General features: G+C 30.3%; 4 protein-coding genes across 5 annotated transcripts; 3 read left to right on the top strand and 1 right to left on the bottom strand.

Moving 5' to 3' along the window:
* Positions 1-268: 268 nt before the first annotated feature.
* Positions 269-3,183, bottom strand: LOC121231938 (uncharacterized). The gene is made up of 7 exons (XM_041117084.1): positions 2,873-3,183; positions 2,660-2,770; positions 1,660-1,728; positions 1,387-1,518; positions 998-1,075; positions 786-908; positions 269-709 (listed from the first exon to the last, which is right to left on the bottom strand). The coding sequence occupies exons 1-7, from the start codon at positions 3,083-3,085 to the stop codon at positions 530-532; spliced, it is 906 nt and encodes a 301-aa protein (XP_040973018.1). The 5' UTR covers positions 3,086-3,183; the 3' UTR covers positions 269-529.
* A 1,675-nt stretch (positions 3,184-4,858) lies between these two features.
* Positions 4,859-8,133, top strand: LOC121231939 (uncharacterized). Of its 2 annotated transcripts, none has more exons than XM_041117085.1 (5): positions 4,859-5,795; positions 5,962-6,014; positions 7,022-7,185; positions 7,256-7,407; positions 7,497-8,133. In XM_041117085.1, the coding sequence occupies exons 1-5, from the start codon at positions 5,015-5,017 to the stop codon at positions 7,922-7,924; spliced, it is 1,578 nt and encodes a 525-aa protein (XP_040973019.1). In that variant the 5' UTR covers positions 4,859-5,014; the 3' UTR covers positions 7,925-8,133. The 2 variants fall into 2 exon arrangements, with proteins under 2 accessions (XP_040973019.1, XP_040973020.1); XM_041117086.1 differs by having other exon boundaries at positions 7,265-7,407.
* An 8,585-nt stretch (positions 8,134-16,718) lies between these two features.
* Positions 16,719-20,964, top strand: LOC121231940 (protein NDL1). The gene is made up of 11 exons (XM_041117087.1): positions 16,719-17,046; positions 18,328-18,427; positions 18,510-18,607; positions 18,738-18,826; positions 18,979-19,039; positions 19,122-19,208; positions 19,293-19,370; positions 19,477-19,533; positions 19,626-19,681; positions 19,776-19,911; positions 20,392-20,964. The coding sequence occupies exons 1-11, from the start codon at positions 16,987-16,989 to the stop codon at positions 20,611-20,613; spliced, it is 1,044 nt and encodes a 347-aa protein (XP_040973021.1). The 5' UTR covers positions 16,719-16,986; the 3' UTR covers positions 20,614-20,964.
* Positions 20,965-24,722: 3,758 nt separating this feature from the next.
* LOC121231941 (1-aminocyclopropane-1-carboxylate oxidase 1) lies at positions 24,723-26,687 on the top strand. Its single transcript, XM_041117088.1, has 3 exons — positions 24,723-24,882; positions 25,037-25,260; positions 25,942-26,687. Exons 1-3 carry the CDS (start codon positions 24,781-24,783, stop codon positions 26,528-26,530), a joined length of 915 nt encoding a protein of 304 aa, XP_040973022.1. The 5' UTR covers positions 24,723-24,780; the 3' UTR covers positions 26,531-26,687.
* Positions 26,688-27,479: the final 792 nt, after the last annotated feature.

Raw genomic sequence — 27,479 nt, forward strand, 5'->3', positions numbered from 1 at the left:
ATGTACAATGATAAATTTTTAACAATAGATATTAATGAAATTTTTAACAGAATGACAAATTTGCTCTTTAATCAAATATGCAGAGATTAATTTACCCTTTTTTGAGTGAAAAGGGCAAACTAAAATGACTCATAGTATAAAGACCTTCATGATAATCGGGGGTTAAGGTAAGTAACCTGGCTAAGAGTGAACAAAGAACCTATGAATTCCGTGGTGGTGGTGTCCATCAGTTAACGGCAACGTAATCAAGTTGATCGAAGCACAAAAGAATTCCAACAGATTGTGTATTTATAATCAGCAAAAAAATAAGTTTTGCTACTTGGTGACACTAGTTAAACATAGAGTTCTAATGGATGAAATGAAATCATCAAAACTTCCCAAAATACAGGGAAAGACACTCGTAAACCTTCCTCGACCTCGACTTTCTACTAATCAAATTCTTCCGAACATATTAATGCAATGGAAGAAAACACGAAAACAGAACCTGCTAACAACTCGTGTTCCTTGAACTCACGATTTCGGTGGTGTCTTAAAGTTCTGTCTTACCGGACTTTGATTGAGCAGCTTTAAATCCTTTCCACCATTTTTGTACCCTAAAAGACACCTTAGTTGCATGTCTCTTCAATGTTTCACCTGCATCTTTTACACCTTTGATGATGTTCTGTTTCCAATCGGATTGTTTACTTTCTTTGTCTCTCAACACTTTTCCCTGCAGAAAAAAAAAAGAACCGAAATAAGAATCACATTGAAACTTCAAATCCGTTTCGGGGTTTTTCGATAAGTACCAAATTCGATGGAAATTGGTCCTCGTCTTCATCTTCATCATCGTCAGCATCTTCACCGAAATTCTTCATGTTCATTAGCTCCTCCCTTGAATACATTTGCATGTTGGGTGCTCCTGGCATACCCTGAATAGTAATAAAGATAAACGATTAAAATGAGATCAAATATTAACATAGTATGAACAGCATGCTACTTAGCCATGAATCTTTCGTACCTCCATGGATCGTAACATCTTTTCCATTTCAGCCTCTTTAGTTGGTTTTGGTACAAAAGGTTCTCCCGGAGTCCTATCCTGCACAAATCATCAACAACAAAGCAGCTTCATCAGTTTAGCTTGTCATCCAACATTATAACAACGAGCTCGTTTAAATAACCATCATGATGTACGAGAAGTCGGGCTGCTTCATTCAAAGCATATTACCAAGAAAGCAAACAAATGAAAGGACGCAGTAGACAGAAAGAATTAGATTCATACGACCCAAATTAGACAAATGGACTAAAGCGACAATCCTATTCTTTTCGTACTAAACCGAAAGAACAGAAGGAAGTAAATAAAATCAATCCAAGGATTACAGATATGGAATCATGAAAGCATTGGGATACCTTTGGTAATGGGGGAGGCTTGGTTTTGCATGCCTTAGTTAAGTCTTTACATAGATAATTTTTCAATGACTCAACATCGGGTTTCGACGTGTATATATATTCAGCAACATCAGTATCAGAATACCCCATAACCTGAAAAGAAGCATAAGCAGCCATGCTTAACAACAGTCTCGTAACACAAATGTTAAACGAAAAACCAACAAGTTCACGATCCAAAGCTAAAACTTTTTATTACAAAAGAACAATTCATTTTATGTTAATTAATAATCTAACCTCTTGACAAGTTCTCTCAATTGTCTTACACTCTGTATTGCAAATCCCTTCAGCATCTTGTTCCACTAGCTGCAAATAGATGAAAATTTCATGAGTTAGCATAATAAGATTAATGGTCAAAAATATCAGTCTGCGGTAGAAGTACCATGGAGGCACTTGCATTAAGAGTTAGATTACATTCTATCCCCTCTATTCAAAAAATGGGCAAATGAATCCTACCATTAGAAATTGGTCTCTATATGTCAAAACGAAGTACACATGGCACACCACGTGTAATTTTCTAATTATTCTGTTAGCCAAACCAATTTTTAGCAATAAAAATGATGTAATTTTTAACATAAAGGACTAGTTTGCTATTTGATCTAATGTACAAAGATTAACCTGCCCTTTTTTAGTAAAAAGACAAAATGCAATTTGACTTCTAGTACAGAGGCCTCTAAGATACTTTTACCGCCAGTCAGCTATACTGAAGCTCGGCTCCATTCAAAGAAGTCTGTAAAGTATTATCCGTCAGTCAGCTGACCCTCACTCATCCAAATTTATCCCTACAGGTTTTGACTCTCAATTTTACCATAACCCACCCACCATGAACATAGAGGGATTTGAAACTATAAGGTTATAAGGCATTGATAGATAAGGACGGTATTTCGCAGACTTCTATCGATAGAATCAGCAATCCTCAACAAGTCACTATACTTATAATCATTTAACAGATTTTCCATCAAAATTTGCCATCAATACATCCATGTAATCATAAGCAAATTCATTATGCACCCAATAAGCATACCTAATAATAACTAAAATTTTAACAAATATGAACCCTAGGATTAATTGAAATGATACACCTATTTTCCATTAATGGGAATAAATATCTAAATCCAATATGCATTTGATAATAAATTAAGTGCATTTGGATTCAAATTTTTTTTAATTACATATCCTATCAAACAAAGCACAAAAAACTTATAAAAAAATCAAGAACAATTATAATTCAATTTACCTCTAATTTATCCCCTTGTTCAACTATATCAATCTTCAAAATCCAATCAGCTTCTTCTTTCTTCAAATTGCAAACATTCTCCGCAATCTCAATGATTTGATATTCTGAGATCTAAAACCCCACCAAACCCCCCCAAAAAAAGAAAATCAAAACAGAATTCCATGAAAGTAAAATTTAAAGAAAAACCAAAGAAAACCCAGATTATAAAAATACCTTCTTGGGAGAGATCTGGGTTTGTTTCGATTGAACTTGTTGAACCAACTGTGATGCTATCTTCTCACAAACTTGACATTTAATATGAGGAACGTCTTCTTTTCGAGGAATCGCCACTGGTTTCTTGGCATAAACAGAGACAGGCAATGATATTGTTAATAAAAAGAAGAAAATTGGGATTAAAAGAACTGAATTTTGCTCGGTTTTTCCCATTGCTCTGTCTCTTTAGATTGTAATAATAATAATAACGAAATAATCCTTGGAAGAGTTCTTATAAAAAGATCTCTTTTTTATGGAAAATGATCGAAGAAGACTCGAAGTCCACTTCAAAGTGTTTAAAAAAATAATAATAAGGGTAAATTCTCTTAGTTGGTCACCTAACGTTTAAAATACTTTCATTTTGGTTACCTAAAATAAAATCCTTACAACTTCGTCAATTAACTTTTAGTGCACTTTCATTTTAACCCCCAACCATTAAATCTATAATGAAAATTAACTTGCACAAGCAACATCGTGTTCACACTTCTATTTTGGTCATCCAACTCCTAATTCATTTTGGTCACTAAAAAAAGGACTAAAATGAAGTCACCCTAATAGTTGGGTGACCAATTAGGTAGTTTAATCTAACAATAATTGATAATAATATTATATGATAAAAGAACTGATACGTGTTTCGATGAATTTGATTGGTTGAATTGAGGGTTTAAAGGATGGGGTCCACTTTTTTGGACCAATAGAATTTGAGAAAACACGTAGTCTCTTTTTTTGTGTGTGTGTTTTAATTAATGGAAAACTTGGCTGACTTATATTTTTCTGGTTTACCAAAGCCGTACTTATTACGTTGAGTGTTTTTTTCTTTCAAAATAATTATTTTAGGTTGAGATTATTTATTTTGAGTTGAAGTTATTTAAATTTTTTTATTTTCATATTATTTTGAGTTATTTATTTAAATTATTTCATGTTTGAATTATTTAAGGTTTGTATAGTTTTAGATTATGGTCATTTTGAGTTTAGGTTATTGAACTTGTTGATATACTGTACAATAGAAGAGATAAGAACAGAAAGAAGAGTATGAGGTAATGTTAAGGAAGCCGGTTCACCAAAAAAGACAAAAAGTTGGAAATGGACAAGAGGACAAGCTCATATTGGAGTAGGCAATGGCTTGAGGGGTGATTAGGAGATAAAATGTTTCAATCTTTTCTCTATGCAATAAGAGGGTATTTACAGTGGACGAGAAGTGCGGATGTAGTGGTCCCAAATAATACGAGGTTGGTATTTTCTAGTGGAGCCCAATCATCGCTAGAGGCATGTTCACGCTTAGAGAAGTGTTTGCACCTAAAAAGTAGGTGTCTGATGAGGTAACCTGTTGAGTGGGTGGCCTTATCATTAGAATGGACGAACAAGGCCATCATTGAGGAGTAAGCAATACGAGTTCTTACCTAAGAGCACGTGGAGGGTTAGGTGGAGAGAGCAGGCGGTCTAGCTTGAAAAGATGTCCGATTAAGGGAGACCTAATGACAAGGAGTAAAAGTTGATTATTATAGCTCGTTGTGTTGACACGTGTCCAAGTATTGGGGGTATAACAAACCTTTTTTTATGATTAAATCGTATCAAGTTGGATTTATATTCAGATTAGTCAGATTAAATTTTGCATACACAAAAGATTTTGGCTGTAAAAGTACTATCGAGACCCTTGTACTAATAGAGTAATTGCATTTTGCCCATTTTACTAAAAAAGTGAGTAAATTAATAGTTTTTTACTAAAAAAAGCGAATTGATTCTTTTATTAAAAATTCAACCATTTTTATTGCTAAAAATTTATCCTAATAAGTTAGATTACGAACCAATGGCTCAACTAGTTCAACCACCAACTAGATTATGAAAAGCTTGAAATTAACTCACTTATTTTTGCTTACGTGGCAGACTTATGAAAGAACTGTATGAACCCGAGACAATGAAACTGGATGGTATCTGAAAGCCCAAAACCGAAACCCCGGTCCGGTCCGGTCCCCTCTAAAACCCTAAATTGACATTCTCTTCACTAAAAGCTTTTAGGACAATTAGGGTTTAGCTCTTCAAACCTTTATTCACAACATCGTAACCTCTAAATTCCACAATTTTTAGTTATTTTTAGCTGATGCCATGGCTTTATCTATGAAAGCTTCAACGAATTCCCCAAAACCCACTTTTCTAATTGGTGAAAACTACCATCTTTCTCTAAAACAATCCATGGAAGACCTTTTAGCTGAAACCCACAAAAAAACCCCAAACTTCTCTGGTTTCATTGCTAAATTCCACAGTTTAATGCAAGCAAAAGTCGACCCACCACTGGAATCAATCTGGGTATACACTGCTTTGTCGTTTCGAAGCCGTAATTTCGAAAAAGGAGATCCTTTGAATCGATTATCAACCATAAATGATCTCTTTCAGCTAGTTTCTTCTTGTTCAAGTCCCTGCAATTCTTCCAAAAGCATAGCATTGCTTGCACCAATTGTTTTCGAGGTTTATAAATTAGTTGTGGAAGTACTAGGAAAGGACTCAAGGAAAGTGAATAAAAGGATTAAGTCTCTTGTTGAAGTGATCGTTGGGTATATAAGCATGTGTTGTTGTAAGGGTTTTAGTGAGGAAAGTGAAAACATTGATATGGATTTGGTGATTCCAGTTGAGGATTTAGTTTCTATTTGGATAGATAGAAATGTAAATTTACAATCTTTTTTGCCATTAGTGAGTAATGAGATTTGTGGAATGATTAATGAAAGAGGGTCTAATGTGAAATACTTGGCTGGTGTGGTTATGGTGGAAGCATTTTTGTTGAAACTTTGCTTGGATTCGAGGATTGGGATTGAAGGGATTGTGTTAGAAAAAGAGTTAAAAAGTTGGGCTGTCGCTTCAATTTCCAGCTTTCACAACTTTTATTTCTTTGGTTAGTGCTGTACATTATTTATTTGTGCCATGTTTGTTCAACGTTGACTAAATCATAAGCTTATATATATAGTTTAGTATATATATGTATGTATGTATGTATGTATATTTTCTCTTGAGCAATATTTGCTATACTTACTATCTAATTATCACTTTATGCTGATCAGAAATGCTTATGAGGATGTTGCTGCAGCCAGCTTTGCCAGTGACTGCCTTGGTGGTTAGTTTGCAGCGTTTGATTATTTTAAATTCGATATATCTCTTCCTCCTGTTTTACTATGTTTTTTGTGCTTTACGTCAAACTGCTCGTTGATGATGCTTATGGGAGTTGAGTTCGTATGGGTTGTAAATGGCGTGGTTCTATAGTAAATTGTGTGTTTGTCTGTCCATACAAATGTCTAAACTATTGAAATTCTTATGCTGCATTATTGGTTCTGCCACTTTGGATCGTGGTTTCCAGTTATTCTCTTTCGGTTTTTCATGTTTTGGTGGACATACACAGGATCCCAGTCTTTTCGTGATTTCTAAGCATTGGTCACTTCCATGTTGAAGTGAATAGCAATTTTCCTTTTTATAGGCAAGATAGTAAACAGGGGGGCGTTACAAGGGAGCAAAGGGAATGAAGTATTAGTGGCTCAATAATTGAGCTCAGTCCAAGTCTTCATACTCGTTTTCCTCTTTGTAGCTCCAGTGCAAGATGTGCTTTAACTTGTATCTGGCTTCTATTCTATTATAAACAGTTGATTCCTTCAATGATGTTTTATTATGTCATGCTTAGAGTATTAAGGGTAGAAGTACTATGAAGGCCCTTGTACTATGAGCCAAATTGCATTTTGCCCCATTTACTGAGAAAATGGCAAGTTAGTCAAATTGGTCTTTTTGTTAAAAAATTCATCCATTTTTACTGTTAAAATTTGTTCCTTGTATGTCAGCTCGAGATACACGTGGCATACTATATGTAACTGTCTGACTATTCTGTCAGTGATGCCTGTTTTTAACAATACAATGGATGAAATTTTTAATAGAAAGGATTAGTTTGCTCTTTAATTTAATGTACTGGGACTAATTTGCTATTTTTTTTAGTAAAGAGGGCAAAATGCAATCTGATTCTTAGTACAAGGGCCTCCATGGTCCATTTGCCAATATTAAGCTTTTCGTAGGTCAAATGCTAAATTAGCATTGATTTATTGATGGTTATTTGAACTGAAGAGACGCTCCGTGGTGCAGGGACCCGAGGATGGAAATCTGCTGAAAAATATTCTGTATGATGCTGTTATTTTGGTAGAGTACACTTTCCTCAAGTCTGAGACAGTTCACCTATCAAATGAGCACGTAAAAAGTATTGCCATGACAAGATTGGTTGTCACACTTGAGGCCATCGAGTTATTCAGGTATGAATAGATGTTATATAATTCATAAACTAAAGTTGGTTTTGTATTCATCTTCGATCCACTTTGTCAGAAAAAACAGGGATCAAAAAAGAGCTACTTGTTATACAAGTGCCTTTGCCAATTCCCATTTTCATTCTCAAATAACCAAATGGATCTCGACCCTGATCAGCTCGGATGAGAAAGCCGGAGGAATAAGTGGATCCTCACCTAAAGCTCTCATAAGTAAGTAACCACTCTATAGTCCTTTCTTAGTATATCAAGTAGCTGTCTGTATCTTTTAAGTTTTATGTTACTAAACTGCCATTGTGCAGAGCGGCTATTGCAGCTTGAGAAACAAGGGATAAAGCTATTCAGCGATAGCATATTGAAATACCATGCGAAATTACTTGTCAGCAATTCCAAGGAAATTGATGAGCAATCGGTAACAAAGGTAGAGGAGAAGAAACTCGAGGATGATGAACCTTTGTTTTCCTTTGATGACAGAGAAGATGAAAAAAATGAAACTATGACAGCAGCATATGTGGCTGCCGCCCGATCGATGAGGCTGATAAATGATAAATCGAGGGAAAAAAGAAAAGGAAGTGAGGGTGAAGAAAAGGAAAAGATCAAGTATTTTAAGTATGATCTTTCAAGCAAATCTAAAGCAGCTAAAGAGAAGGTCTCAGTTTCAGGCTCGGACTCGGGTGCCTCTGATGATGATATGAGCAGTGACAGTGAAGTTGATAACCCTCTCGTGTAGGATGATGGGTCTCATGTGAATGCCGAGATGAACGGGGACGACAAAAAGGAAATTAATTTGATCATAGTTTGTTGAAAGGAACATAAATCTAAAGAGCAGATCATATTTAAAGCACTAAGCTTGGATTACTGTTGCTGTTAGGAAAAAAAATTTGGCTTGCAAAATAGTTTTCTAAAGTATGGTTTTTTAATAGATATTAATTCATTGCAGTGATGGGGTAATCGTCATTTGAAGCTCGTTAGTAATAGTTTTTTTTTAAAAAAACTTAGCACATGAATAAAAACTTTTGAATAGCTTATTAACTTAAATAAAAACTTTCATATGGTTTATTGATCATATTATAATTTTTATTTTTTTATTTTTTTTAATGATTAGTTAAAGTCACTAACAGTATTAAAACATTTCATTGAGATTTTATTTTTAGTTTAAATTATGAGGTTGAGTTGAATTCATTTATAGACTGATGTGGGATTTTTTTTTTTTTTTTGATATAAAAGGGTGAATCTACAAAAGATCAAAGCATCACCATTCTGTGTAGACTAACACCATGGAGATCATGATGAAGTCGAAGTATCCCATTCGGAGTCTGTAAAACTGCGTGCATTACCTAGTGGTTTCGAAAATGCGAATGTTGCCTTCTCTATAAACATGGAGAACTTTGACCCACCAATCTCAACCAACCACCCTCTTGATGGCCTTCATGAGTGCACTGTCTGTCCATTTCAACAACTTGGCTCGCTCCTGACTACCATGCTTGTTTGAGTCCCTCACAAGCTCCCAACAGGTACTTAGCAAAATCCATGACCCAAGTACCAACCATTAATAACACCCCCTTCTCGCTCCATTGGTATTGATCCTGAGCCATCCTGCTTCCGGTCGTTTCCAGCAAATCAAGGCCTCCTCATTGGCCAGGCGCATTGCTTGTGATAAATTCTGGCTTATTAATGATACTTTATGAGTGTTGATTGAGTATTATTGTCAATATAGAAGGACGTGGGTTCGAGTGAGCTGAAGCACATTATCCTCCTCTTGATAGGTTGGGAGGAGCTATGAGTATTTCTAAATATTGTGTAAAAAATAGCATATATAATCAAAATCTATAATTAAATTATTAAACGAAAATACTTTGCGAGGGTCCAACATCAGCCCGAACATTACCAACATTTCATATTATACCTCTACCAACCTCATCCTAAACGTTGGTAATCCCCTTCCACAATGAACAATAATGAGATTGACTTCAATTCTTTTCTTAATAATAACTTAATGAAAAATACTTCTTTTAATAATAAACACAATGAGTAATCTTCAGTTAAAACTAAAAAAATCGACTAAATCAACTTAATTGATTAAGACAGTTTAGATAGTTTTTTTTTGTTATGAGTTTAATTTTTTTAATTATTTCTATTAATTATAAATTTTCAAAATTTCAAATCGATTCGGAAAAAAATCTATTATTCCTTAAAATAAATTGAATAGTAATGTAATGTGTAGTATATATATCAGGTGTGGATTTAAGCATCAATAAATAAGTAAATAAAATTGTCAAAATTAATGAAGAAAATGGTAATGTAATGTGGGCATTTACTCATGGTAATTGATGGAATTGCCAAATAATTTTATATTTGACCCATAAATGGTAATTCCCTTCCCTAAGCCACCCATGTGAAAAATAAAATAAGGACGACTTTGCTGTCTGCTTGACCTTTCCAGTTGGCGTTTTCCAATAAGTCAATTTTGAAATACTTCCTTTTGTTTTTGAGAAAATATATTTTAAATAAATAAATATAATTTCCATAAATTTATATTAGATTGTAACGATCCGAATTTTACCGTTACCGAAAAAGTGTATTTTTAGGTCTCCGTTTCTGAAAAACGGATTCGTAAATATTTTTAATAAATATTTACGAAGTAAAATGAGTGGTTAATTAGAGTTTAATTAAGTGAATTTAATTTAATTAAGAGTAATTAAGAAAAAAGACTAAATTGAATAAGGGATAAAAGTTGAATTATAGAATAAAAGAAAATAAAAAGGACTAAAAGGGTAATTATACAAAAAGTATAAATTGAGGCGGTTTATCGTGAAGAAAATCTAAGATTTTTTTTTATGTTTAGTATATTATTATATTATTATATTATTATATAATAAAGATATTTTATGTTTTAATTATATTATATTATATTATATTATATTATATTATATAAACTAAAGAAGCAAATGAAAGGAAATAGAAACAGAATGAAACGAAACAGAGAGGGGGAAAAAGAAAGAAAGAAAGGGAGAGAAGAGAAAATTCAGGGTTTGAAGCTTTAAGCTTTAATAGGTAAGTCAATCAAGCCCTTTTTACTTAATTTTGATGTTAGAAGTTTTAGAACAAAGTTTTGATGAAATTAAGTTGATATTTTAAAAGTTATTAGATTTCTAGATATTGTCCATGTTAAATAAAATGATGAATTAAGGGCTAAATTGATAGAAATTCAAGTTAGAAATGATATAAGGATTGAATTGTAAAGTGATTCATAAGTTTTATGCTTTAAGGACTAAATTGTAAGAATTTTGAAATTATGGTTTTATGATGAAAAATAGATAATTATGTCTAATTTTGGTTAAAAAATTGAGTAGAAATAAAGTATGAATTAAGATAGAAAAGTAAGTGAATTTAGTTAGGATTAAATTGAAATTAAAGTAAATCAATATTTTGTACTTAAGACTATTTTGGACAGCAGCAGTAGTCTAAGTTTGAAAAATCACCAAAAATTGTAGAAATTGAATTAGAGAATGAATAAAATATGGAATTAAAGCTTATTGAGTCTAGTTTCTTATAGAAGAAACGGTATAAGCAATTGAGTTGTAAATTATGAGATATAATGAATTTTGTGAGATAAGGTCAGAATGAATTCGGGTTTCCCTGTTCTGACTTTGGAAAATCACAAAAAATTGAATAAAAATAATTAGAGGTTTAAAGTTATATGTTTATAATTCCTAATGAGTCTATTTTCAGGAGAAATCAACGGGAATATTATCTGAGTTCTGCACTGTGAGATAATTAATTTTCAATGAAGAAAGGACGAAACTGTCAGACAGCAGAATAGGGGTGAATTTAAAGAATAAACTGTACTTAATGGCTAAATAAAAAATTCTGGAAATTTTATTGTTAGAAGATTTGTGAGTCTAGTTTCAGGAAAAATTAGCGGATCTTAATTTAGAATTCTGTAACTCAATATATGAATTAGTAATGTATTAATGATTATGAATTGTATTAATTTCGTAGTCAATGTGGCACCGGAAATCTCGGCTAAGAAAGGACAAGACAAAGTCAACTGGAGTTAGCTCGAAAATTTCGGTTTGTATTTCTATAATCCGAACTTAGTCATTATTTATTATATTTATATACATATGGCAATTGTTAGTGATTGAATTATGATGTTTTACAATTGAAATAGATTGATTTTAGTATGCGATGAATTTATTGAATTTATATTGATTGAAATTATTTTGATTGAAATTATATTGATTGAATTATATAATATATATATGACTTATGTAGAAATTTGAATATTGAATGAATGTTATATTGAAAAATATATTGATTGGAAATATGAGGAAATTGATATAAATATATGAGATTGTGATATTTGAATATTTGGTATTGAAAAGTGAATTGAATTGTATTGAATTATGAATTAATGTGCATAATTGAAATATATTTGTTGAATTGAATGAAATTGTATGAATTGTGAAAATGGGTAAATATGTGTAATTATCGGAATGAGATATTGATGAAAGAACTATTAAATTGAGAAAGTGAATGAAATACCCTATTAACTAGTCGGGCTGAGTCGGATATAATTGGCATGCCATAGGATCTGGAAGTGTACGAGATTTGCCGGCTTTATCGATCAGGCACTTTATGTGTCGTATTTCAGGCACCTCGTGTGTTGTATCAGGCACATCGTGTGTCGTTTTAGACACTTTATTTGTCGTATACTGATCAGGTACTATGTACCGTTTTAGGCACAATGTGCCGTACTGGTGTGTTTGGGTTGGAATTCGTGTATCCGTCAAAGTCCGGGTTTATTAATAGGGGTAAATAAGTGAAAGATAAATTGAATAAATTTGATTGATCAAGCTATTGAAATGAAACGAGAAATTGAATTGAGAATTGAAATTTTAGATATGAAATTGAAAATATGAACCAAAGGTTCATGAAATGATTGAAGTTCGAATTGATGATATATGATGACACTTGATGAATTGAAATGTGATTTGAGATATATGAATCGTATGTATATACTGAAAGCTATCAGGGATAGTAAGTTGATATGATATAAATAAAATTGACAGTTATTGAAATGAATTAAAATGGAATATGATTGATAAGTGTATAGTTGAATATAATTTAATGATATTGAATTGTGAGTAAATTAAGGAAAGCTATACCGAGTAGTAAGTGAAAGAATGGAGTAAATAATAATGGATTTAGTTAAGAATTGAACAATTATGTTATTGTGTTTTATTATATGATTTGTATAAAATTTATATGGTAAGTAGTTGAAATTTATCTATGAATAAATAATTGAATAATTGTAATTGTTATTATGATCTTAAGTATTTGTTATATTATTAATTGTTCAGATTATAGAAATACCACTGAGTATACCATACTCAGCGTACGGTTTGTTTCCGTGCTCAGGTTAAGTAAAGATAGTACGTTGAATCAGTATTCTAGGACGATCCCGAATTCATTAAGGTAAAGTATGTTGAGTATTGATAATGGCATGTACCCAGGATGTTTAATGAGAGTCATTTAGGTTGTAAAAGTATTGATGAAATAAGTAAATTATGGTTGGCAACGGTATATAGTATGAATTTTGAAATTTACTAAAAATTTGTAGTGATTCTAAATTAGTTCCGAATTGAATTTACTGTTCATATTGGATCGCAAGAGCCCATTAAAGGGACTACATCTTAAAACTAGGATGTGTGTGAATATTTATTTTAATTAATGACCGGAATTGGACTGTATTGACTGGTAATGTCTCGTAACCTTGTTCCCGTGACGGTATAGGGTTAGGGGACGTTACATAGATTATGGCATAAATTATAAAAAATTGATATGAAAATAAAAAAATGATTAAAATAGTAAAGTTGAGAACATAAAGATCATGATGATTTGGGTTTAAATTTTATAATTCTTATTATATATATTTTTAGGTTTATCAAAATATAAAAAAACATAAATATCCTTACAATATAATAAATTTTAATAATTTCACAATTGAATAGGCTATATCAATTCTGTCAAAAGCTTTATATTCCCACATTATTTTGTATGATTATTTTGTATATAAATGGTAATATGAAGCACTTATTTTTATTACGTAAGTTAATTAAAAAGTAAACAACATAAATGTTTAATTTTTTTTTAAAAAGGAAAAAAAAATTAAAGATTGGGCATATAGTAAATTTTGATTTGAAAAATATATAAAAAAAGAAGAACTTAAATTTGGACCAATTTGATAATAAAATGTTGAAATGTGACAATTTTTTTTTAATTTTTATAAATCAACATTTTATATTGTGGTTATAAAAAAATGTGATGAAATATTATTTAAAACAACAAAAGTGGTGGACCCCAAATTTCATTAATAAAAATTATGATGAACAAAATCTTTTGTAGACATTTGTAATTTGTTTATTTTCAGAACTGGCAATTATTATGTTGGTTCTCTATTTATATTATTTATTCAAAAAAGTGTTATCGTTAATTAAATAAAAAATATAAACAAATTTAGAATATTATCACATATTTGTATAATTAAACGGGTTAGTATGCACTAGACCTGATCATGGTTAAATCAGGTTGTCGTTATAAAATTCTAGGCTTGGATATGATTTAAAAAATAGACTTAAAATTTTTTTCAAACCCAGTTCAGATAAAAAATGCTAAATTCAAGTTAGGCTTGGCCCACTCGTATTAATTTTTATATAAAAATATTAAAAAAATCTTTTATACTTAAATAACATTATGATAGTTGCAACTTAACAAACAAATGCTTCTAAAATAATAGCAAAAGTAATAGTAAAACAAGAGTTATCCAATATCCAAACAACATTAACAAAATAGTAGCAAAACAACATCAAAATGACAGCAAACAGTGGAAAAAATTATTTAGGCAAATTTGACCCAGACCAAAAAATCTTACTAAAGCTCGATCTGTTTGGAAAACGGGTCTTTTTTATTTGTCCAAACCTTTTTTTGAGCCTATATTTTTGCTTAAACCCACCCAATTTTCGAGTGAGTCTTCGAGTCTAGGTAAGTGACCCAACCTATGATCAATTATAGTATACATGCACCCATGGTAGAAGCATACTTACATCACATACTCACATTACACAGAAGAAATTGTCTATATAAAGGCCTACCATTACTCCTCCAAAAGTTCAAACTTGGATGAGTTCTACGTGTGAACAACTATTACCCACCAAGTCAATCAAGGGTGTTGAATTTTTCTAATGAATATAAGTAAAATATATGTGATATATTATCTATGTATTTATCTACATCCTCTCTATAAAAACTCCATTTGTTTGTCAATATTTTGTTTGTTATAGAGAGACGATTGTTATAAACCTATAATAGTATACTCTTATAATGAGAAAATTGTTGTAAACCTAACATATAATTCATTTTGGAGAATTTCCATAAAATAAAATAAAAAGTGAGAATTATGTTCCAAAAAGAAAAAAAATGAGAATCAAATCAATAAAATTAAACGATGTTCCAAATTTATAGTAAAATATTTAATTAGGAAACTTAATATAATTTTTTTAGGGGAAGCGAAATTGAATTATAAATTTTTGAGATATCAAAATATAATTTTATAATTTAGGAATTTATAATTTCACTATTTTTGAAAGAGCTAAAATAATTTTATTTCTATTTTGGGGCCCAAATTATAATTTTATCATATATAAAATTATAAATTTAATATTTTATGAGGGGTTGAAATCTCAATTTTTTATTTTTTTGGGGGCAATGCCCTTTCCTACCACTAAAATTCACTCTGAGAACGTTATCTAGATACATTCCAATTATCAGTTTTGGACCACGCTCTATTACAGTTAATTCAAGTGATAATTTCTCAAATGTATATTTTATTACACTTATAATTGTATTTAAAAGTGTATTTGAAGCTGCCAACAATCTCTCGATTTAGTGACAATAACATTTGAATTGTGTCATAGAAAAAATTTATAACTTTTAAAAACCTTATAATTTTAAATACAAAAATAATTGTACAAAATGTGTAATTATAATTACAGTAAATAATAATTAAATTATGGATCTAATTATCATTGATAAAGACACATTAATTTAAATAAATCAATTTTGAGTTAGATGAACGGCAAAGCAAAATAAAAATAAAAAAAGAAACTGTAACTTCTAAGGCCAATTTATGTATATGAAAATAAAAAATAAAAAATTAAAAATGGACCCACCGAAAAAAAGCATCCAATGACAGAGGTACATATTTCAAATACGGCGCCAATATCTCTTTTATCACATGTGAAAATACTATGGACCCACTAAAAAAGCAGCCAATGAAACATGTACACGTTTCTGCAGCGCCAATCATTTCATTTTAGTTAAAAAACAAATGATAATCATTAACCCCATTTTTTCTCTAAATATTCCTCCCAAAAAAGAATGGTTAAATTTTGGTTTTGGTCCTTTTGTTATTATTAACATTGAGATTTAATTTATGTATTTCAATTTGACATAATTTGATCTCTTTGCATTTCTAATATTGTCATTTAGTCTAAATAGTTACCACTATTAATTATTTGGGTTAAATTACTGAACTTTTCTTACAAATACTCATTTTAATATAGAAATTTGGTTAAATTATTGTTGATATAAGTGCTAAAAAGAGAGGAAACAGTAAGGAGAAGGTGGTGGTGCAAGGAAGATCGATTCACCTAAATAGCCGAAGGAATGAGGTAAGTGAGGAGGATAAGGTAGCAAAGGAGGTTGAGTGCTAGGGAGTGCTTAAGGTTGTTGAAAGGCTAAAGGATCGATCCCTCGTTCATCGCTTTATAGGGTGTTTATAGGGAATGTCTTGTGCTCAATGAGGCCATATTATCGACAAATTCGAGACATGATAATTGTGCAATTAGCTAGGAGGCAAGACCACTGTACATGGGTGGTCCTCATGCATGGTATTGTTTTAACATTCCATTAATTGAAGTAGTATAAAATTGTTATGCTCAGTGGTTCCCTCATTAAATATGAGTGTATTCCCGCTAAAAACAAATGCCTCGGTAGCTGGTCACTAGTAGAGGACAGTCTAAGCACTTAGATGGAGAATATGCCAAGTGTTGTAGGCCAAGAGGTAAGTGGAGAGCGAGTGTCTTTTAGGTGTCTTCTCGTAGTGTCACATGTCGCACCGAATAAGGGTATAGCAATTATGCTTCTAATTATTACACTTTTCGAATTTTTAAAATCTAGTCAATCTACTTTTATTTTCATGAATTTAGTATAATCGATTAACTGTTTGAAATTAAAATACCGAGATTAACCGTTTCAAATTAAAATATAGAGATTAAATCTTAAATTTAAGTATAAATAAAAGACCAAAACATAAATTAACACAAATAGAAAATACCAAAAGCTAATCACCAACAAACGAATCCATGTTTAGTTATATAGAACCTTTCGTTTTGTTGAAACGGTGTCGTTTATTAGTTGCTGTTGCGGTTGATATAAACTTAACCAAGGGTTAAGATTTTAACCAGAAGTAAGGTTAAAAGAAGTAAATCCGTTTGGTTCAGTTAAAGCGTCGGTGGAGCCTTCATCAATGGCTATAAAAAATAATTCAAAAGAAGAAGAAGAAGAATCGCTTGATTTATAAGCCATTAAATCGAAGCAATAAGGCTTTATATTTCTCTTGAGAAAAAGGAAAGAAAAGAAAAAAAAAGCTGTTATTGTTTGAAGAAAAAGAAGTTTTTTTCTTTTGTTCTTTCTTTGTTTGAACATAACAGAGAAAGAGCCACAGCCATGGTTGAATCAAACGATTCCATTCCTCTTGATGCTGAAAAGATCTATCTCGGTGGAAAGGTTCTTACCCTTCTTCTTTTTTTTTACCCATTTCCCATTTTGCATTGTTGAATTTTTTTGGGGTTTTTAAAAGATTTTTTGAAATATTGAAAATGGTGGAATTTTGGGTTGAATTGAATTTCATTAGGTAATATTGAGAATTTAACGAAATGGGTTTTTACTAGATCTATGTTTTCCTTATTTGGTCATCTTTTTTTTTATTTTTTATTACATATTTTCATTTGTTGAATTGGGTTTTAAGGGAAAAGGAGTAAAGATTCCATTCCCCTCCCTTCCCCCATTTTTTCTTCAAATGGGAGGTAATTTTGGGTTAATTTGAACTTGATTTGAAATTTTCCACAATACCAAGGATTTAACGAAATGGGGTTTCACTAAATCTTCATTATTTGGTCAAATTTGTTTGTATTTTACACATTGGGTAAGCTGGGGCAGTTTCCATATCTGCTCTTGTTATATATATATAGAGCAATCATTTTTTTTTGGTTTCTTCACAAATCACAACCTTCTTTGTCTTTTTTACATTTGTTATGGTAATGGGGTTATCCTCTTTTGTATCAAAATTCTTGTTTTCTTAACTTTAGTAATTCATTTGCAGTTTTATGTATAAATTTTTACTTTACTTTTTTTTTAATTGGTTAAAGATTCTTTCCTTCTTAGTTGCTTATGATGACAAAATAGGTTGGATAATGGATTCTTTTAACTATTGATTCATATGGGATTATTCAACTTGTGTTATGCAGTTCATTTGAAGATACCTTTTTCATTGTTTCACTATATATATATTAAAATTGCCTAGCTGTAAATTTACTTTTTTTTCCTTACATCAACCTAATGTCAATGTCTTCTTTTAATATTTGAGAGATTCCAGCATCCCATGCTTTCCTTTTAGACTATTGTCTCCTTTTTTGAAGAATTGCAATGATTAATATCAAGAACCACTCATTTGATTCATCTGTCTTTTCTTTCTTTTTAAAAATTCTTTTACAAAGTTATGTTTAAGTTGTAGTTTGATGAAAGGGATGAGAGTGCACATGGGATGTGCTTTTTTGATGAATAATTTTTATTTTTAGATATAATTGAAGTGTTTCTTTTCTGTTTCTTCCTTTTTTTAGGGTCACATGAAACTAATGATTTGTCTTATATAACTGAAACCTCAAAAAAATAAACTACCGACTTAGAAAAACATTATGGTACTCGAAAGTTTCGAATGCATCTATTCTATTATTGATTGGAATTCTTAACTCTATCTCTTATGTGGATTTATATTCAATCTTACATCAGGAACATCATGTACGCACGCGCTGTGGTTCTGTGTCTGTTATAGTTTATGGGGATCAAGACAAGCCTGCACTAATTACATATCCGGATTTGGCGTTGAATTGTAAGTATAATTCTGCTTGGTCGGTGTTTATCTCCAATTCTGCTGTCTAACAATTGCATTGTATGGTTCGTATATTTTTCAGATATTTCTTGTTTCCAAGGATTGTTCTTTTGTCCAGAAGCGGCCTCTTTGCTGCTGCACAACTTCTGCATTTATCATATTAGTCCTCCCGGACATGAGGTCTGTAAATTTGTTGTCATATTCATATTTGCCTTTTACACACTATTATATCTCCTTGCAAGGAAATCAATTATTAGATTTCATTATTCACATAGTCTCCTTTCTGGCACTTTCACAAGAGTTCTTGCAGTTGGGAGCTGCTCAAATTTGTCCAAGCACTTCTTCGTATTCTGCTGATGACTTGGCCGATCAGATCCTCGAGGTTCTCAACTTTTTCAGGTAATCTTTTTTTTGGTTTTCTAAATACAACCCTTTTTTTTTACTCGATGCTGCCATCTCACTTATGGTAGTATCTTAGTAGAGAGCTATCAGATTTGGTTGGTGTTAATGTTTTAGTCGAAAAGGGGTTTAATACTTGAGAATCTGTTCAGGCTAGGTGCAGTGATGTGCATGGGAGTAACGGCGGGTGCTTACATTCTTACTCTATTTGCTGTAGGTTTCTGTATGAATTCTTTTGAGTATTATATTTAAATCTTTTGATGAGGGTTCATTGACAAAGATTTTTGCATTGCAGATAAAATACAGAGAACGTGTTCTTGGTTTGATACTTGTATCCCCGCTTTGCAAAGCACCTTCTTGGACTGAATGGTTTTATAACAAGGTTCGTTACTAACATTGTCGGTTATAATTAACATCCTTTGTTATACGTTTATATCGTATTAACTAAAATGATTATAATCTCTAGGTGATGTCAAACTTGTTATATTTTTACGGAATGTGTGGACTGCTTAAAGAAATTTTGCTTCAACGATACTTTAGTAAGGTATCCAAGCTTTCCTTCCTAGTAGACTATCGTTTTAAGTTTCTTTTTTGTTATATTCTAACTTCTCAAGTACACTGAATGACGAGATTTCTGTAAATTGTAACAGGAAGTTCGTGGTAATGCAGAAGTTCCTGAATCAGATATTGTTCAAGCATGCCGAAGAGTAAGTGCTTTTGCATTTCTTTTTCATTTTGCTTTTGATTCCTTTTTTTTCTTTGGATTCACTCTATTTCTACGGCATGTTTGTTTTCTCAGTTACTGGATGAGAGATACGGGTCAAACGTGATGCGATTTCTTCAAGCCATTAATAGGTACGATACAAAATAACATGACTTCTTTCCTATTGTCACTTTTTGCATGTTATTCGGCTTTATTACATGAAAACTTTGTATCCCCGATTTGCAGAAGACCTGATCTTACCAGTGGGTTGAAAAGACTAAGATGCCGTACCTTAATATTCGTTGGGGATAGCTCACCTTTTCATTCCGAGGCCCTCTATTTGACATCCAAGTTGGATAGAAGATTTAGTGCCTTAGTCGAGGTAAGTACAAACTATGTATTATAGTGTTTTAGTTCGTTACTACATTGTCGAATGATGCAAAATGGTTTTAGTATCAAAAAAATCCGTTAGAGATAGGGATTTGGTGGTAAAAGTACTATGAAGGCCCCTGTACTAGGAGTTGTATAGCATTTTGCCCTATCTATTCAAAATATGAGTAAATTAGTCCTTATAGATTAGATCAAAGAGCAAATTGGTCCTTTTGTTAAAAAATTCATTCATTTTTACTATTAAAAATTGGTCCTTATACGTCAACATAAGATACACATGGCATGTTACGTGTCATTGTCTAGTTATTTCGTTAGCCGCACCAGTTTTTATTAATACAAATAGATGAAATGCTCTTTGATCTAACATAGGGACAAAATGCAATTTAACTACTACAAGGACTTCAATGGTACTTTTACCAGGATTTGGCCTTTCGGGATTTCAGGGCATAATAATGCAAATGCTTACTTGCAGGTCCAGGCTTGTGGATCAATGGTGACTGAAGAACAGCCACATGCGATGCTAATACCGATGGAATACTTCTTCATGCGGTACGGTTTGTATAGGCCTTGTCCTTTAAGTGACAGTCCAAGGAGCCCGTTAAGTCCGTCTTGCATCTCACCGGAGCTACTCTCACCAGAAAGCATGGGTTTGAAGCTAAAACCGATAAAAACCCGAGTTTCACTCGAAGTTTGACAAGTTGGGGGACTAAAAAAAACGATGGAAAAATTCCTTTTGTTTTTAAGATTTTACTTTTTTTTTTCGGTTCATTTTTGTCTTTTGGAAAAAGGAAAATCATGTGTAAGGATAGAAGAAACACAGTTTGGGTAAGTGGGAGGTGGTGGAGAGGATGATGTAGATAAAGAAGCAAGAATATAGGGATTATTATTGTTATTATTAAAATTATTATATAATAATGGGTAAAAAACATGGAATCATTCTTTTGTAGTCAGTCATAAAGAGGAGTCAATTGAACTTTGTATGTAAATTCTAAGGAGATTTGGGATTTTTATTTATGATGAATGATGAGCAACCAATAATTACATATATATATAATATATATATAATATATATTTTGATTGTTTGCCATATTTTACTCTATTTCTTCTTCATTTTTGGTATATGAAATTTTTTTATAGTATTGGATCAAAAAATCTAACTTAAATTTATTTTTAAACTTTAAATTATTTTAATTACAAAATTATATCGATTAGGTTTGTTTATTACTAAAATTATCAATTTAATTATTTAATGAATGTCAAATAATTTTAAAATGAATATCGTTTGGTTTTTGAAAATATTTTTATTTTCATTTGTAGAAAATAATTTTATTTTTTCAAAATTGAAAAACACATTTGATAAATAAATTTAATATTTGAATAACTATAGGAAAAAAAGAGAGAATATTTTTATATTTATATGAGTTTAAAATAGTGCAATTCATTTAAAGTTACAAACTATTATTTTCATCATTTTCAATTCTGCAAAGTATTTTTAGTGAAAATGATGAAAACATTTTTTATTGTTTTCTAATTTTTATATATTTTTATTTTTTAAAAATCATTTTTAAAATTTTCAACCAAATACATTCTTGTCAACAATTTTCATTTTCCAAGAAAACGAAAGCGATCTATGTTTTTTGAAGCCAAATGAAACGTTAGTTGATGTTTACAAAAGCTTTATCGTTCATTCTTTTTTTCTTCTTTCTATTTTTTGTTTTATTTTTTTTACTTTTAAAAGTTATACAAAAACATTATTTTTAAAAAAAAATTGTTTTAAATTTAGCTACATAAGATTTGGCGTGTTATTTAATTGTTTTAATAATGAAAGGACCTAATTGATATAACATTAATAGTTTAGAGATATAATTAAAAATGTTTTACAATTTAGGAACCAATTAAAAATAAGGGTTATAGTTTAAGATGTTTATTGCAATTAAAAATGTTTTCATGTATAAGTTTTAAAATTTTTTATATATTTAGAATTTAGTCCTTTTATTTTTATTTTCAAGAATGTAATTCTTTTAAAATTTAAAAATCAAGTTCAATTGTCAATATAATTAAAATTCTTCTATTAAATTTATTAGTATAATATTTTGAAATTAAAAAAAAACCATCACTTAATAGTTTATAAAAAAAATAATTTAATAAACTTAAATTTAAGAGAATAATTTTAAGAGTATTAACCATTGAAGTTTGTAATTTAAGAATTAATTTTTTATGAATGTGACATTGAGATATATTGAAATGTTGAAATTGAAAATTGAGATAGGAACTAACTTGAATAAAGTGGAAAAGCAGAGGGACTAAAATGTAATTTTCCTATTTTATGGTCTAAATGTTATTTTTCTATACTTAATTTATTTTTAGAGACAAAATGATGGGATTTCAATGATGGGATTGAAATCCCATATCTGGTTAGGTGGAAAGTTTGTGAAAATTTATAGAAATAAAGTTGAAATATGGTGAAATTTGATTGGATGATGGAATAAATAGACTAAAATGAAGAAAAAGGGAGAAATTTTAGAATTTTCTACACAATGGAAGATGGAAAGGTAGCAGCAAAAAAAAAAGAAAAGAAAAAGAAGAAGAAGAAAGATTAGTACTGTAAATATACAAAGAAAATGTCACGACTCAAGAATGAAATTGTAGAGAAAGTTAATGGCAAAATAGTTATTTCATAAATAAGATAATTATGAAAAAATTATCATGGTTGTTGGCAATATATAGGCAGTTGATGAGATTGAAAAATAAAATGAAATGCCAGTGATTTGATTAAAATGATTAAAGTTAGAATTTTTTTTTTGAGAAGATTAAAGTTAGATTTTTAAATTCTCTTTAATTTTGGGAATTTTGTTTGGGTTTTCTTTTTATTGTTTTGAAAAGTAATGAAATAAATTGAGTTTTTTGGGTAGAAAATTAAGATAAAAAAAAAGATTTCGTGCAATCGGTTAGTGGATTAATAGAATTTTTAATAGTAGTAACTAATTCGAGTAATTATTTTAATTAGAGTAACTAAATTGTTAAAAAAATTTAGAGTGACAAAAAAAATAGTGTTATTTTAGGGTGACTTGCGATGAAGTTTACCCAAAAAATAAGCATCTAAAATTAAGGAAAAAATTTATATTATATTATTTATAAGTGTTATAAAGATTGTTACACACTTTATAAACCTTTATATATACATGTGTTATAATTTTATATTATTTTAAACTCTTCATAATTTTTAAATTTAGTACATGTACTTTTATTTATATGAATATAGTCCCTCTATTTATCATATTTCAAAATTTATGTTCAACTGTTAGTACTTTTAAAATTATTTTATTAAATAATTTAACAAAAATTAATAATGTTACCAATTTAACTTAAATTTTAAAATGTGAAAATTACATTGACTATATTAGAGTACAACAATGAATGGTAGATTTAATGACTAACTATTTATTTATTTAAATTCTTTTTATAATAAATAAATTAATTAATATATTCTAAATTCAGATATTATCTTGTGTATATAATAATTTCTGTAACTGCCCATTAAATTCCCAATGTTAACTATGATTATGAACCATATCATAAGAATGGTGGGTTTATAATAATTTTGGCACTGCAACAAACTCTTGAAATAATCAACGAATAGCCTCATAATCCACTAATGCCCGTAAATCACGTAAAGACAAATGCAAAATGATGAAATTCTGTCAGAAAAAGAAAATAAAAACTCAGAAAGCGCCCATTGTTAAAATTCCTTCCTTGATTTTTGTTCCCCCCGTTTCTCTTAGGTTGTTTTCAGGGAAAAAAAATATTTTATAGTTATATTCGGGATTTGAGATTATTCTTAAATAAAAAAATAATATATTTAAATTTATGTTTTTTTAATAAAATTCAGACTTAATCGAAAATCATAATGAAATTTAAACCTTAAACACTATTCATGATACATAATTAACTTCATCATTATAAAAATCTGTAGTATATAAAAATCTGTCTCTCGAATTAAGGGGGTATATTTGTTTGAAACCAATGAAAGTTCCCACCCCTGGTTTTGTTGAATGCAAGAAACTGGCGATTGGGCAGTTTACATTTCCAACAAATTGAAATATAATAATGAAATAATTATTCTGAGTCAGTGAGTATCTTAGAAACCCAATCAGGAAAAACTCTTTTTCTTTTGCCCTTTTTGTTTCTTAAGAAAATGAAAGAAAATCATGATTCCCTTCACAAACACAGCATTGCATGTATTGATTGTAATTTAATTAAATTTACACTGACTCCCATGTTGTTTAATGAATTGAACTTGGACTTAATTAATCTTCCTCTTTTCAATCAACCCAAAATAGTATTTCTCGACTTAATTTCGGATTTGGATGATCTTAAATTGGGTAAGTTATATTAATATTTATTTAATTAAACTTTTTTCATATAAAAAAATTATATAATAGTTATTTAATTATTTAGTTATAATTTTTTGACACTCAATTATCTTGAAATTTTTGGTGTTTTTATTGTTATAGTGAGCTAGCAAGTGATAAAAAAAAATTAAATAGTTGGGTGATTAAAATGAATTATTTTTCTCATTATAAATTCGGGTTTTAAAGCTCTGATTTATTATCATAACGGGTTTTAATTTTGTGTTTGAATTGAAGTTTAACAAGTCAAATATTTAAGTTGGAGTTAAAATTAACTAGTCTATCTAATGTCAATTTTACCTAAAATTAGTGGAAAAAAATGAGATTTGAAAATTCTTTTAGAAAGGGAAAATGAGTTGAAGATTATATAATCTAGGTCCACACAAGCAATGTATTGATGGCCTATAAATAGTGTTCCAAGTTCACCATTTTTATTGCAATTGGGATTAGATATGGCAATTCCAGTGATAGATCTTGCTGAGCTCCATGGTGACAAAAGGAGCAAAACAATGACTTCTCTTCATGAAGCTTGTGAGAAATGGGGCTTCTTTCAGGTTAACAAATTACCCTCTCTTTTTTCCTCTTTGTTAGTGAATTAGAAAATAATTATATAACTTTATTTTCGATGATGGATTGTAATCTTATTCACTGACAATCCATCAAATATGAATTTCTATTTCTGGTGCTAAAACGGGTTTTTTTTTTCAGGTTGATAACCATGGAGTTGATAAGAAGTTAATGGAGAAGGTGAAAGAGATGGTGAATGATTACTATGATGAGAATTTGAAAGAAAAGTTTTATGAATCGGAGATGACTAAAAGTTTGAACAAGAATGAGAAAATCTCCGACATGGATTGGGAAAGTACTTTCTTCATTTGCCACCATCCAAATTCTAACATCAATCAAATCCCAAACATAACTAAGCAACTATGGTGAGTCAATTCAATCCTTGTTATGATTTTTCCTTGTTTTTTAAAGTTTCTGTGTTTGAAACTTATTTTTGAGACTATAAAAATTTTTATCTTAAAGGAAATATAATATTATAAATTTTTGAAGGCTAAAATATAATTTTATCACCAACTTATATATGTGGATGTGCTTGGAAGTATGTGCTTCAAATAATATCGTAACTGAATTCAAGTAATTCAGTGTAAGTGTCGAATATTGTTTCAAACATATACTCATATTTGATACTTAGATTGAGTCCAAATAACTGAATTCAAGTAATATTAATGTTGTTGGAATTAGATTGAATTCAAAGCATATTTGTTATAAAATCTTTTTACTCATATCGTGGACATGCATATATACTAAAATTTAATTTTAGGCTTGCGCCTTTCAATTTAATGTTGACTAACAAAATATAATGAATGAAAGTTATGTATAGTGATAAGATATATTCTATTTTTAAGAGAGAATATGATTTTAAATATTAAAAATAATATTATTGGGAGGAACATCTACTAACTCTGAACTTAGACCATAAAAAAATAATTAAATAACCTGCATATTCTACACTATTTTAATGAGTTTGGGTTCCAAGTTGAATTAATGACCCAACAAAATTAAAGTTAGGGTTCCAATTGATCTGATCGAGTTTTGGGGCTTTACAGTGAAACAATGGAGGAATACATAGCACAACTGATTAAACTAGCTGAAACCCTATCGGAGCTGATATGCGAAAATCTAGGACTAGACCACAACCACATAAAGCAAACATTCTCCGGCACCAAAGGCCCCTCCATCGGCACCAAAGTGGCTATATACCCACAATGTCCTAACCCAGACCTCGTCCGTGGTCTCCGAGAGCACACCGATGCCGGTGGCATAATCTTACTTCTCCAAGACGACCAAGTCCCTGGCCTCGAATTCCTCAAGGACGGTCAATGGTTTAGAATCCCACCGTCGAAAAACAACACCATATTCATCAACACCGGCGACCAAATCGAAGTGATTAGCAATGGGAAGTACAAGAGTGTGTTGCATCGTGTAATGGCTGAGAAACAAGGGAATAGGCTTTCCATTGCTACGTTTTATAACCCTGGTAGTGATGCTGTGATTTCGCCGGCACCGGAATTGTTGTACCCGGGAAATTACCAGTTTGGGGATTATTTGAAACTATATTCGACTACTAAGTTTTTGGAGAAAGGACCAAGGTTTGAATCGATGAAGATGACGATGGTTAATGGTCACCATGGTTGAAAAAAGCAGTGATTTGCATGGCCTCAAAGTGGGCTTTTTTTTCTAAAATACAGTTTTCTATATGTTTTTATGAGTTATGTTGCTTTGTTTCCTATCTAAAAATATTAGTAATTGTATTCTCTTTTTTTTTATTATTAATGAAAACAGTTTTTCTTAATATCTTTAAATTTCTGGATAAAAACATTAAATTCGAGAAATCTCTTTCAATAGAAAAAAGTTATACTTAAAATTAAGATAAATCTATACATAAATTTTAATTTAATGCATCATACACATTAAATTTTAATTTTAATTCTAACATATATTTTATATTGATAATTATATTAATAATTTATAAAAATTAAATTAAATAAATAATTCCCATATAAAATTACACCAAAATATAAACATCGGGCTCTTAATTTTTTAATATTAATAAGTATTATATGTCAGCTAACGAAAACGTCCGCTAGTAATAATATAAGCAGAAAACCTTACCTTAGAAATGTGATTATTAACATATATTTTAAAAACAAATTTAGAAAATGATAGACGGTCCAAATTAGATATTTACAAATATAAAAAAATACATAAAATTTAAATTTATATTGTCGATTGAGTCTTAGTTCGATTGGTATGAGTATTGTTACTAATGTAAGACGACATGGGTTTAAGTACATTAAAGTACATTATCCTTTTATTTATAGGTTGAGGAAGAGATATGGATAATAATTCTAAAGATTGTGTCAAATAATCTATAATGAGCTCATATTTTCAAAGAGATTCAACCTGGACAACTATATCATATATGATGTTAGTACAATTTGAGTCTGAATTCTAACTATAAAAACCTCAAGTTGGCGGCATGCATGTGATGTATTTATCCGACATGAAACATGGGTGTTGGGCTCCGAGTTTGAACTTTTTTGCTTAATGCTAAGACAAGAGATTTGAAGTGTAAAGTTGAAGG

This window comes from Gossypium hirsutum, chromosome A07, assembly GCF_007990345.1.
Source record: "Gossypium hirsutum isolate 1008001.06 chromosome A07, Gossypium_hirsutum_v2.1, whole genome shotgun sequence".
NCBI classification, from domain to species: Eukaryota; Viridiplantae; Streptophyta; class Magnoliopsida; order Malvales; family Malvaceae; genus Gossypium; species Gossypium hirsutum.

Bases quoted from the DNA above. Each gene is read 5' to 3' on its own strand.
- LOC121231938 (XM_041117084.1), bottom strand. From the start codon at position 3,085: ATGGGAAAAACCGAGCAAAATTCAGTTCTTTTAATCCCAATTTTCTTC. The intron at 1,729-2,659 runs GTAAATTGAATT...ATCTATTTGCAG, and splicing joins AACAAGGGGATAAATTAGAG to CTAGTGGAACAAGATGCTGA. The intron at 909-997 runs GTACGAAAGATT...ATTACTATTCAG, and splicing joins AGATGTTACGATCCATGGAG to GGTATGCCAGGAGCACCCAA.
- LOC121231939 (XM_041117085.1), top strand. From the start codon at position 5,015: ATGGCTTTATCTATGAAAGCTTCAACGAATTCCCCAAAACCCACTTTT. The intron at 7,186-7,255 runs GTATGAATAGAT...CCACTTTGTCAG, and splicing joins GAGGCCATCGAGTTATTCAG to AAAAAACAGGGATCAAAAAA. The intron at 7,408-7,496 runs GTAAGTAACCAC...GCCATTGTGCAG, and splicing joins CTCACCTAAAGCTCTCATAA to AGCGGCTATTGCAGCTTGAG.
- LOC121231940 (XM_041117087.1), top strand. From the start codon at position 16,987: ATGGTTGAATCAAACGATTCCATTCCTCTTGATGCTGAAAAGATCTAT. The intron at 18,827-18,978 runs GTAATCTTTTTT...GAATCTGTTCAG, and splicing joins GAGGTTCTCAACTTTTTCAG to GCTAGGTGCAGTGATGTGCA. The intron at 19,682-19,775 runs GTACGATACAAA...CCCGATTTGCAG, and splicing joins TTTCTTCAAGCCATTAATAG to AAGACCTGATCTTACCAGTG.
- LOC121231941 (XM_041117088.1), top strand. From the start codon at position 24,781: ATGGCAATTCCAGTGATAGATCTTGCTGAGCTCCATGGTGACAAAAGG. The intron at 24,883-25,036 runs GTTAACAAATTA...TTTTTTTTTCAG, and splicing joins AGAAATGGGGCTTCTTTCAG to GTTGATAACCATGGAGTTGA. The intron at 25,261-25,941 runs GTGAGTCAATTC...GGGGCTTTACAG, and splicing joins AACATAACTAAGCAACTATG to TGAAACAATGGAGGAATACA.